The sequence below is a fragment of the Triturus cristatus genome, chromosome 5_1 (genome assembly GCF_964204655.1).
Source record: "Triturus cristatus chromosome 5_1, aTriCri1.1, whole genome shotgun sequence".
NCBI lineage: Eukaryota > Metazoa > Chordata > Amphibia > Caudata > Salamandridae > Triturus > Triturus cristatus.
Window position 1 is genome coordinate 386,961,939 of NC_140587.1, and position 12,488 is coordinate 386,974,426.

General features: G+C 45.1%; 1 protein-coding gene across 9 annotated transcripts in view; it reads right to left on the reverse strand.

Moving 5' to 3' along the window:
• OXR1 (oxidation resistance 1) overlaps window positions 1-12,488 on the reverse strand; it is a 1,797,650-nt gene that overhangs the window by 342,249 nt on the left and 1,442,913 nt on the right. For all 9 annotated transcript variants that reach the window (XM_085605104.1, XM_085605101.1, XM_085605099.1 and 6 more), the window contains one exon: window positions 7,681-7,852. In XM_085605104.1, the coding sequence (XP_085461230.1) occupies window positions 7,681-7,852 (172 nt within the window). The remainder of the gene's footprint in view (window positions 1-7,680; window positions 7,853-12,488) is intronic.

The window sequence follows — 12,488 nt, forward strand, 5'->3', positions numbered from 1 at the left end:
ATCCCAGTGTCGTAAAAAACCAATGAAATTCCCCCGTTATAGTTAGGTCAGATAACTATAACTCGCGCGCCCGCAATCCAGTGCTCATGACGTCACATATTTCATCACTCATGACATGGTCAGTGGCATCACTCATGAAATCACTGATGACATCATCCTTGTGAGAGAGTGGCGGTCGCACGAGTTATAGTTATCTGACCTAACTATAACGGGGGAATTTCATTGGTTTTTTACGAGTGAAATGTCCACCTAACGTGTGAAACCTATGGTTTTTTAAGTGAATTTGTACGGTTTTTTAAATGGCAATTTTTTTTTTTTTTTAATGGTTTTTCACCGTGCGCGCACCGTGCACGCACCCCGCGATTTAAAAAAAAAAAAAAATCTAATGTTTTTTCACCCTTCGGGGTCCTTTAGGGACCACCTGACAAAGGCTAGGGGGTCAGGAACTCTCTACCCTGCCCCCTTTTCACGTTCGCCACCTCTCTTTTTCACTCTCGCACCCACAACAAACAAAATGGCGGCCGACACTTCCTGATTTCGACCGATTCGAACGTTGACTGACATGTAACCACCAATCAGAATTACGCTCGCGCACGTTAGGGTGCGCGGCTATAGATATGTATGTGCACTTAAATGCAATTTTCTCAGGAACTACTTAACAGATTGACTACATATATGCAAAAGGCACTTCCCTGACCTGAGGACTACCTCTCTGCCAAATTTCAAGTAATTCTGTTCAGCCGTTCGGGCTGTACCTTCGACTAAAGGTCCTATGGGAAAATGCATGGGGAAAACGCGTTTTGGGACACCCCTTTTTTCTCGGCCCCCGCTTGACGAAGCACCCCGAGACTTTCAGGGTAAGAGCTGAGCGGAGCGCCCCATTAGTTTTGAAAATTTCGTGAGGATTCGTCAAACGGCGCCAAAGTTATTCAAAATAGAATTTTCAGATTTCCTATGGAAACACGGTCCTAACTATAACTATCTACTGGCGACCGCCAGTAGATAATATATATAGCCTGAAAACATGTTACTAGGCTCAAAACTGTCACAATTGCAATGTAAATCTTTTACATTTGAAAATATAAAGAAACATAAGTCATGATATTCTTATGATACATATAAAGAAAACTGCTTTGAAACACACAACCTTTATTTTCAAAGGTAAAAAAGGCAAGATCATAGAGGCAGATTAGCCTAGAGAGGCTGCATATAGAAACAATTGGAAAACTGGCGCCGTGCCTTTAAGACCTCCAGGAACCCCCAGGCTCCCATCATGCACCACAGGTGACACTTAGGTCAGTTCTTTTGGACGGCGTATAACAGTTTAATCACAGAATGGGTAACAGATACATTTTTATGGCCATGGTATTCGTCCGGGGAGGAGGGAGGGTTGCTTATGACTTTGATCAGTATACCCCTGGAAGAGAACTAGGATTACAGGTAAGTAACTTATCCTTCTCTTCCAGGGATACTCATCAATAGTCATTAAGCACTGAATAGAGTAGCAAGCCCATCCCCATACCCTGGGGACGAATACCAGCATATCAAAAGACCATTTTACCAAAACATATATTACCCAAACAAATTTCTCAAGGATGCTTGTCCAAATTGAGCATCTGCTTGAGTGTCAGAATCAAGGCAGTAATGGCGTGCGAAAGTATGAACCGAACGCCATGTGGCTGCTTTACAAATTTCCTGAATGGGTACATTTTTAAGCATCCCTATCGTAGCAGCTTTGCCTCTTGTAGAATGAGCCCTCAGCTTGCCCGGGAGCTGTTTATGTGCCAGTTGATAAGATAACATGATACATGACACTATCCATCTAGAAATTGACCTTTTAGAGGCAGGGAAACCAGTGTTCAATGGACCATAATTCACAAACAGTTGGTCAGACTTTTGTACACTTTGTTTTATCTAGATAGAATTTTAACACACTTTTTAGATCTAGAGAGTGCAGAGCTCTCTCCGCAGGAGTGACAGGGTTTGCAAAGAAAGTAGGAAGAGTAATCGACTGGTTGATGTGAAATTCCAAGACCACCTTAGGTAGGAACCTCGGGCGAGTACGTAACACCACTCTGTTCGTGTGAAAAACAAGATAAGGCTCTGTAGAGCATAAGGCTTGAATCTCGCTCACCCTGCGAGCAGATGTGATTGCCACAAGAAAAGAAGTCTTTCACGAAAGATGCTGAAGGGAAGCATTGTGGATAGGTTCGAATGGGGGACCCATTAACTTACAGGACACCACATTAAGCTCCCAGGAAGGAGATGGAGACCTAACGGGTGGGTAAACCTTTTTTGGACCCTCCAGGAAATCCTTAACAACTGGCATCTAAAAGAAAGAAGCCTGAGTGGGAGACTTGCTATATGCGGTTATCGCTGCCAGGTGAACCTTTATGGATGAATATTGCAAACCTGCTTTTGCCAAATACAGTAAGTATGGTAACAGTACCTGTTCCTGACCTCGAATAGGGTCATGACCCTCAGCAGTACATCACATGTAAAAACGCTTCCACTTAAAAGCGTAAGACTTCCTCGTAGAAGGTCTCCGAGCCTCCTTCAAGATCTGCATGCAGTCTTGAGAGAGACCTAAATGTCCATATTGGATGAACTCAGGAGCCATGCTGCTAACCTCAGGGACGGCAGTTTGGGATGGAACACCTTGCCGCCCGCCCTGGTCAGCAGATCCGGATGACATGGCAGCCTCCGCTGGCGAGGCCACTCTGGAGCAACCAGGATCATCTCTGTCTTTGATTCGTACATTTTCCTGATCACTAGGGGAATGAGGGGAACTGGTGGAAAGGAGTAGAGTAATTTCTCTGACCAGTCTATCAACAGAGCATTCCCCTTGGATCCTGGTTGCGGGTATCTGGAAGCGAAGACGCAGTATTTTGCGTTTTCTACGTCCATGAAGAGATCTATGTCTGGTGTTCCCCAGCTGCGGAAGATGTCTTGCGCCACCTCTTGTTTTAGCACCCAGTCGTGTGTTTCTGCGAAATGCCTGCTTAGGCTTGGACGTTGAGGACACCTGTTAAGTGAATTGCGGAGATCTTCATGCCTCGTGCTAGAAGCCTCTTCCAAATCGCCTGTGCTTCCAGCGACAGGGGTCTGGACCTGGTGCCCCCCTGCTTGTTCAGGTATTACATCGTTGTTGTATTGTCCGTCTGTACAAGCAGAGCAGTCGATTTGGTGGAAGGAAAAAACGCCTTGAGAGCCAGATGCACTGCTCTGAGCTCCAGCATGATTATGTGATAAAGTTGTTCTCTCTCTGACCACATTCCTTGGATCTGTAGTGACCCCATATGAGCATCCCATCCCTGAAGGGACGCATCTGTCACCAGAGTCTGCTTGGGCAGTTCCTCTTGAAATGGGACTCCTGTGATGAGATGAGTCCGTCGCATCCACCATCTGATGGAGAGCCGGACAGACAGAGGCAGAGTTAAAGTGTCCTCCCAGCGATTGGAGATTTGGGACCACTGATTCTCTAGAGTCTGCTGTAGAGGTCTCAGGTGAAGTCTGGCGTTTGGAACTAGAAAAATGCACGAGGCCATCAAACCCAGTAGAGATGAGACCTGCCTGGCCGTGGGCTGAGGTATCTTCAGGAGGGTCTGACACTTGTTGAGAATGGAAGATAGTCTCTCCTCCGAAGGATACGCTCTTGCGTTTACTGTGTCCAAAGTTGCGCCCAGGTAATGTATCCTCTGTGTTGGATTGAGGATGGATTTTTGGAAATTGACGTGTAGACCCAGCTGATGAAGTTGTTGGATGCAGTAAGCGAGGTGCTGCTGTAGAAAAGTTGGAGACGCACTCTTGAGAAGCCAGTTGTCTAGGTAAGGGTACACGAAAATGTGCTTCCTCCTCAAGAAAGCAGCTACCACTGCCATGCACTTTGAGATAATGCGAGGAGCCGACTTCAGACCGAAGGGCAGGACAATTAGCTGGAAGTGGTCTGACTGGATGCGAAACCTTAGAAACTTTCGATGCTTTGGAGAGATTGGGATGTGGAAATAGGCATCTTGAAGTTCTATGGAACACATCCAGTCCCCCTGATGTAGATGAGGGATTATTTGATGTAATGCCAGCATTCTGAACCTCTCCCTCACAATGAACTTTTTGAGAAGCCTGAGATCTAGTATAGGCCTGAACTCCTTGTTTGGACCTTTCTTTGGGATCAAAAAATATCAGGAGTCGATCCTCTGTCGACGTTGGTGCCATGGGACCTCCTCGATGACCTCCTTTAGGAGTAGAGCAGACACCTCTTCTCTCAGAAGATTTATGCGATGGATGACAGTCTTTCGAGGAGGAATAGAAGGTAGAGGGTACTTGAACCTGATGGAATATCCATGCCTCACAATATTGAGCACCCACTTTTCTAGTGTGATTTTGGTCCACTCTTCCAGGTAGAAACGGACACTTCCCCCCCCCCCCCACCGGAGTGGGTAACAGAGTTAGGTGAAGCAAGCACTCACTGCTTCTGTTGTAGCTTGGCAGCAGGTGTGGCCTGTCTGGAGTTTCCCTCCTCGTCCTCTACCAGGACGACGCTGGTAGGACTGATCTTCCTTGATGTTGCTGGGATGACCACAAAGGGGTTTGAACCCTCTGTTTGTATTGGCGTCGATCGTAGGGGCGGTATCGTTGCCTGAAGTCCTTACTCTTCTCGAGCCCAACCGCCTTCACCGTATCCAGTTCGGTCTTCATCCTGGACATTTCGTTATCAGTATGAAAGCCGAAGAGGGATGTGCCATTGAAGGGGAGATTGAGGATACGATGTTGAGCCTCTGGATTCAAACCAGTCTATCTCAGCCAGGCAGAGCGACGAGCACAAATCCCATTTGCATAACCATGGGCAGCTAAGTCAGAGGCATCAGCCGCTGCACTGATGACCTGATTGGCCACCAAACCCCCTTCCTGAAGGATCTCCAGGAAATCTTGTTTGTCTTCTTTTGGGAGCTTCTCAGTGAAGCATGAGAGAGAGTCCCACAAAGAGTGGTCATACCGACTCAGTAAGGCCGAGGCGCTGGCTACCATCATATATGATGCTGAGGTGGTGCACATTCTCTTGCAGACAGAATCCATGGCCTTGCTGTCTCTATCCGGGGGTACCGCAGATGATGCTGCCCCAGTCTGGTTCTTCCATGCCGCTGACACAATAACAGAGTCCGGCGGAGGGACAGCTCTCAGAAAAAAGGAGTCTTTTTAAGGAGCCTTGTACTTTTTAGTGATCCGGGATTGGGCCGCCCCCACCGATGATGGAGTAAGGAATTTTTGAAGAGCAGGCTCTAGCAGGCCAGGCACCAGGGGAAGCAATGGTCTAGATGAAGACCTTTGGTGAAGTGTTTCGAAGATGACTGACGTTTTAGCGGTAGAAACAGGCATCTCAATATGAAGCTTTGCAGCCCCTCTACATAGAACCTCATTGAAGGTCAGGATTATCATTAATGGGCGAAATTCTACTCTGAGGAGAGGAAGAAAGAGTAGGAGAGTAATCGGTCTTCGAATCTGAAGATCAAGAAGAAGATCTATGGCTTCGTCTTCTAGGAGAGCGGTGGCGAGATCTGGATGCCCGACTCCTAGGAGAACGTGATGAGTGACTTCTTAAAGATGGGGACCTTTGTGGAGTGGCACGTCGCTCATGTCTTTCAGATGAGTGTACTGATTGAATTATAGGAGATCTGGATCTGCTAGAGGAACGTGTCAGTCTTGTAATCCTGCGAATCTTCCACTCTCTTATGTCCCCCAGCCATCTTGGCGAGATATTAGTTGCAGGGGCTGGAGTCTGCACTGGTGAGGGTCCAGGAGTGACTTGCACTATCTGAACTCCCAGGGAGGAAGAGGCACTCCTTGACGTCACCACCTGGGCGCCCTGCGTCGAGCGGGCTCTGGATGTCGCCCTAGGTCTCTTAGCAGGAGGAGACCCGTGATTTGGAATGTGATCTCCTCAACGTCGACCTCTTCGACGTCGACCTCCTTGGCGACAGATGCGTCGACGTCATGCGTCTCAACGGTGAATATCTGTGGCGACGCGTCGTCGGCGAACGACTTTGTCTCACCGGTGTCAAGGCCCTCGGTGTTCGGCTCGACGTCGATGCGATCGGACCTCTCGACATCGGTGGTATTCTCGACGTCACCATGGACCCTCTCGGTGGTGGGCTTCAACGTTGATGAGTCGACGTCAGACCTCTCGACGTCGTAGGCAAGGCGGACCTGGACCGCCTATGCGTGGGTGTCGACTTTGTCCTATGGGTCTTCTCACCTGAAGTCGGTTGTTTCGACGGCGAAGCTCGCCTCAACGTCGATTGCGACGCTGACTCGGAGCACAAAGGTATTTTGGATGTCGATCTGTCCCTCGACGGCGTGCGAGACCAGCGTCTCCCTTTCTCACCTTTCTCTTTGCGCTCCAGCCTTGGTGGAGAGGAGGGCTTCTTTGAGGGATGTTCTTCTCGGCCACTTGCTGTTTCCTTTCCTCTCTAATGCATAGAGTGCAGCTTAATCTTCTCCCTTTCCCTAAGGGTTCTTTTTGAAAACTTGCTGTGGTGGTAACACTGGTCTGGCTTGTGAGATGAAGGTAGACAAGCAATACAGACCGAGTGCGGGTCTGACTTGGCCATCTTTTATCCACAGGCCGGGCACTTATTAAATAAGGCCGGCATTATGACAGGAAAAAATAGCCAAAAATCAGAAAAAATAACAGGATTAGTAAGCTAAGTATAAAAGACGTCGAGTGAAACAAAAAAATTTCACTTTAAACCTGAAAATAGTGATTAAAAAAAATCACTAACTGGCGAGCTCCAGGATACTCAGTGGGAGCCGGAAAAAAGAACAGACCTAACTGTCACCTGTGGTACATGATCGGAGCCTGGGGGTTCCTGGGGGTCTTAAAGGCACAGCGCCAGTTTTTCAATTGTTTCTATATGCAGCCTTTCTAGGCTGATCTGCCTCTATGATCTTGCCTTTTTTACCTTTGAAAATAAAGGTTGTGTGTTTCAAAGCATTTTTCTTTATATGTATCATAAGAATATCATGACTTATGTTTCTTTATATTTTCAAATGTAAAAGATTTACATTGCAATTGTGGCAGTTTTGAGCCTAGTAACATGTTTTCAGGCTGCGTATATATATATATATAAATAATTTTCTATTGCTCCGGGGTCCCCGCACGTGGGCGGGACTATTTAGTGCTTATGACTATTGATGAGTATCCCCTGGAAGAGAAAGGCATTTACATACTCACACTGTAAACATTACTAAGGAAATGTGTGTTGTTGCACGCCTAAATAATTCTGATTACTGGGACACAAGGGCCTACAGATCACTTCCTGGCTAAAGCTGCTGTTCCCAGAAAACCATCCAGCTGAAGAACACGCCTATATATTGAGCAGAAACCATATAATTCAATGAGGCTTGAGAGAGGTTATAGAAGATATAGAAATGAAGAGTATGGTTAGCGCTATGCCTTTGGGCTCACCATAACCAGTTACGCCACCATACAATCAAGGAGGGAGAGATGGATTTCCTATGTTACTTCTTTAGTAAATGATATGAACCAATGTACTGAGCAAACAGTCTTTCAAACATTAAATATGCGCCGTTTCCTAGCCCAGAAATAACAAAAGCAGCTTTCTTTACTAGTTAAACACAAAAAACAGTGCTTAAAGCAGCTTACATAGCACAATACATTCTTACCTTTCCTGTGGAACAGCAAACCAATAATCATGCTTTTTATCTCTCTGTGCATATTGCTGCATAGACGCGCTTGCATGGGAAACAAATGTTTTCCTCATTGGCTTTCCAACTTTTAAACACAAAAACTTGTGAGACCTAGGCCTTCTTTTTTCTTTTGGCAATAACTGAGAACCTAAACAGAAGAAAAAGACATGGATGGCACAAATTACATTTCAGCCCATAGTTGTTTGGAATATCATAATTGTCTAGCGCAACCTTTTTGCACCTTGAGTAAAGGAATGAGCCGCAGAAAAGCACAATTGAACTTCAGAATCATGATCTGCTGACGATCTTACAACACAAGCTAAATCATTAGGGCTGCACAATAAGTTAGAATAGAGGACTTTAGTAACATAGCAGATTTCCATCAGTCCATCCCAGCAGTAACCATGCAGGAGCGACCAAAGCCTTCAATGCAAAAAATGTTCTTTAAAAAAGTCCGAATTAACCTATTTATTCCTTTACCTACTGCTTTAAGAAAATGGAATCATCTGAACTGAACGTATTCTTTGGAAGAGTGTCTTAGCTTCTTAATGTAATGTACAGCTGGTGTACGAAAGTGAACAAATGTTTTAAGAAAAGAAAGCAGTTCTGGAAACGAAAACTGCAAGTGAGTGTATAATGTCCAGGGATGCAACGCTTCGTCACCGAATGGCGTATGTATTTAGTACCACACCAGGACAAGGCCACAAAAGGAAGCTGAAATAATATCGCAAATATCAGAGGTGGAAGAGCCAACAAATGATCAGGGACAGCCAAGCCAAGGGTCTGGCTGGGCTGTAAAAGGCAGTGCGCGAACCGAGGACGGGACTATTTCGCCAGTAAATCAATTAACAGATATCATGGAAAAGCAGGATGTGATAGAGTGTAAAACAAAATGCATCCCGTTTAAGTCAGTGAAAGGTTTCATATTTGTACACCAGATTATATCACTACTATGAGCGGTATTTATTAAATGAGACAGCGAAAGTTTCTAAGCATGAACTAATAAACATGCATGCGCCCTCTCGCCATGACAATATCACTAGTGAGATAACAGGCAAGTCCGTTGACATGACATGTGGCCGATATTCTTATTATAGGTGGAGCTTCTTTACAGTGTGAAACACAAAAGATGCTTGTACAGAGCACTTTTAAAGGTGCTCTCGCATGTTATTATAAAGACAAAGGAGGCTCGTTGGAGTAAAACATTTGCCTGGGATCACACAGTTTGGTCATGAGGGGAAACAGGGATTGGTCGCAAGGCTTCAGCGCTTACATCGTGCAATTCAGTCACAAAGTGGACATTATTTCTCTCTTCTTTTTTTTTATCTTTTTTTACTAATTCTTTGCCTATGTGGTTAGAGCACAACCCGCATGAATGCTTGGCTCGGTCTGGGCTAGAGGGTCTAGGAGGATATCGAGCCGAGCCAGGCACCAGGTTTGAACGTTCAATGGCTCGTCCACCTCTAGCAAATATACATCGCTGGGCTGCAAGTCAGCAGACCTCAATCACAGACAGGTAGAGTCCAACAACACCACAAGAGCTAGTTTGGACATTGCTCTTGCACGGAACAGATTACAAGAAGAATGAGAAGTAACATGCACAAATCATCCTGATGGCCATGACACCAGCTATAGCACATTAACGTTTGAAGGTCGTAAAGTATTTTTATTCCCGTTTTTGGGGCTCACATCTTTTGCTAACAAAAGGTTCTGGTGCTCATCCCACAGCTACAAAACACAAGTACGGCCTTCTGCTAAGAGGAATTACAAATGTTGTCACATCTATTTATCAGCATGTTCAAAAACGATAGGCCAGAACAGACAGAAATCCACTTTCATAAAAGGTATTTTGTAGAAAACCTCCCATAAACTTTAATGTATCCTTTGCACAGGATAAACATACCGAAGTAATGTAACGTACATAAATGACTTCTAGCCTCCAAGTCCTGACCCCAAGAAAAGATAAAATCCACCTGAGTACTAAAATCAAGTACTGAATTGGTTACTTTTAACAAAGTAACTTAAAAATAAAACGATTCAAATAATCATTTTTAACAATTTCCATTCTTGCACTGGCCAATAAACTTCCTAATCTTACAGGCAAGCGAGTTTAATTGAAACAAACTTTAGGGCACAATTTAGAATTTTTCAAGGCAGACTCGCCACCTTCTCTCATGAAGCTGTGAAAACTAAGTGCAACTTCTTCCTGTAGTCACTTGCGAATATCACGAGAAAGCAGCAGGTGCCTCTTTCAAGGGTCAGTAATTGGAGGAAAAAGCCAATCAGCATAACATTCTTCCATGCATGCGGGCTATCCAAGGAAAACATCAGTAAAATAAGCTGGCTCTCTGTTAGAAATAGCCATCTTTTGTGTGGCATCACCCCAGAATGTTGCCTTCACTACCCTAGTCTTGCTACACTTGTTTTTGTTGACTTTAGGACTCTGCCCACTCAAGTCTTTCTATCCTGTGGAAAAGTACCTGTGGTGTCGTGTAGTTCCTATATTACCTATACAGAATCTGCGCATTTGGATAACAAACTGTGGGATTGGTGGCAGACTGATTCCGTGCACCCCCACCGGATGTCAGCCTGTTTGCATTAGCTAGCTCACAGTGCCACTAGAATCTACTCTTATTGGGGAGAGAATAGTTTCTGGCAAACTCAGAACATGACAACCCTGATCCCCCAGGATCGTGGAAACAATGTACTACTTTTCGCTGAGTCACTTGTGCACACTTAGTTTGTCTCAGAAAGAATATACATATACATAGAATAAACAGGCTGGTCGTTTCAATTTATTGAACAGTTGTTATTCTAGTGTAGAATAGATGAGCTGCAACAACCATTAGACAGTAGCAGAGATATTTGATGAGCAATACTACAAAAGTAAAGGGATGTTATAGCTCTACCATCTTGCAGTAATCATGAATATATACAAGTACATAGAATATATGATAAGAAGTGTGTACTCCTACGATGCCTCCCTAACTAGATGTATCTGAACTGTACCTAGCATATTCATAGGTGTTATGCCAAGAATCCCCCTAGGATCTAGTCCACCTCATTACCTGAGAACTAGAGAATGTGGGACCCCGTCCTGGTCTCGAGTTGGACACCCCGCAAGTGATGTTGATTCAGTGCTAGCTGGAGCGTCTGCAAGCAGGAACCTCAGCGTCTCTTGTCAGTGTCAGCCAGAAAGTCACGGTCTCCCTAAGCAAGACATGATGTATATATACCCATAGGTCTCCCCAGGGGTCCTACCTTGATGTGTTACTGTGTCAGCCTAAAGGATGACGTTGACCCTGAACTTTATACAGAGAAATTATACAGGAGATATCAGTCCTGCTGTGCTTCCAAGAAGCCTAATGCATAATGTATGAGATTCGAACTAGGGAAAAACCTGCGTTCTGAATGCAGTGTCGTATCTAGGTAAAAGGTCAGTGGCTAAGAACTGTTATGTATGTAATGTAGGTGAAAGGTTGTGATGTTACCTGTGCTTATATAAGGTATCTAAATGGAATACAACAGTGGTGTCACTTCCAAACACAGTAAAAGTGGTAATGGTATACTTTATTTACGAATAAGCCCGTAGTAAATGGTACATGTACCCAAGACCGGTAAATTAAATACTACTAGGGGGCCACAGCACTCATTGTGCCACACACTAAAGTAGCACGGTAAAACACTGTAGTGCAGCTGTAAACTGCAGTATTGCCCTGCCAAAATAACCCTTTTTCCAGGCATAAGACTCTTTTTTAGTACTTTTAAATCACCCCTAAGGTGGGCCGTAACAGTTCAGTGCATGGTATTTAGAAAGTAGGACATGTGTAGTTAAGTCTTACATGTCCTGGCAGTGAAATACCCCCAAAGTCGCTTTTCATAGTGTCAAGGCTAACCTCCCATTGACGAAAACTGATTTACCTTAGTACATTTAATACGTGATGAATCCAGTATCTGAGTAGCTATAAAATACTTCTCCCACTCATTTTAAATTCTCTTTGACAGTGAAGTCAGATTTTAAATTACTATTTTGAAAATGCCACTTCGAAAAAGAAGGCATATTTCCACCTAAACTAAACGGGCCTTTCTGCCAGTGTCCAGGGTCACTTCACTTGTTAATGGCTCTACAGTGGTGTAATGTGTATTCTTTCGAGACCGTGAACAAAATGGCCTTGGTTGTGGGGATGAGTGTTCCTTTTGTGAGCAGACTGTCCTTGGTCATTATACCCACCCCCTTCCTGAGCTCCAAAGAGTAGTGTAAGAGCTGTATCCAACTCCTTCCTGACTTCAGAAGATGCCTGCCCCGTCATTGGCAAACCCAGCTCACACTTGGGCCTGCCCGCTCTTTGTTTCATTACACAGACTTCATCCAAACCCATGGAAAAGGGAACACCTAGTTTTAGGGTTAGATAAGCGAGTGCCCCCACCCACAGGCTGGCACTAGATATAAAAGTGGCACGCTCAGAACCTGAAGTCAGAACACTCCTGGACCTGAGAATATTCAGAAGAAGGCCTGCCCTGCTGTCTGAAGGAAGACTAGACCTGTTGGCTGACCTCCTGTTTGGGCTACAGGGACACAACAAGTTCCCAGATGCATCTACTGCTTTCCAGCTAACCATATCCAACTGGACCTGACTTGGTGCCCACAGCTGGCCTCCATGGGAGTAAGTCCTGACACCCAAATGCTGACCTCAATGCCCAGAACGCTTGGCTTGAGTCTCATCCCTGATCAACTGAATGTTTCACTATATTAGACACAGGGCGTCGCTTCTCAGCACCTCGGA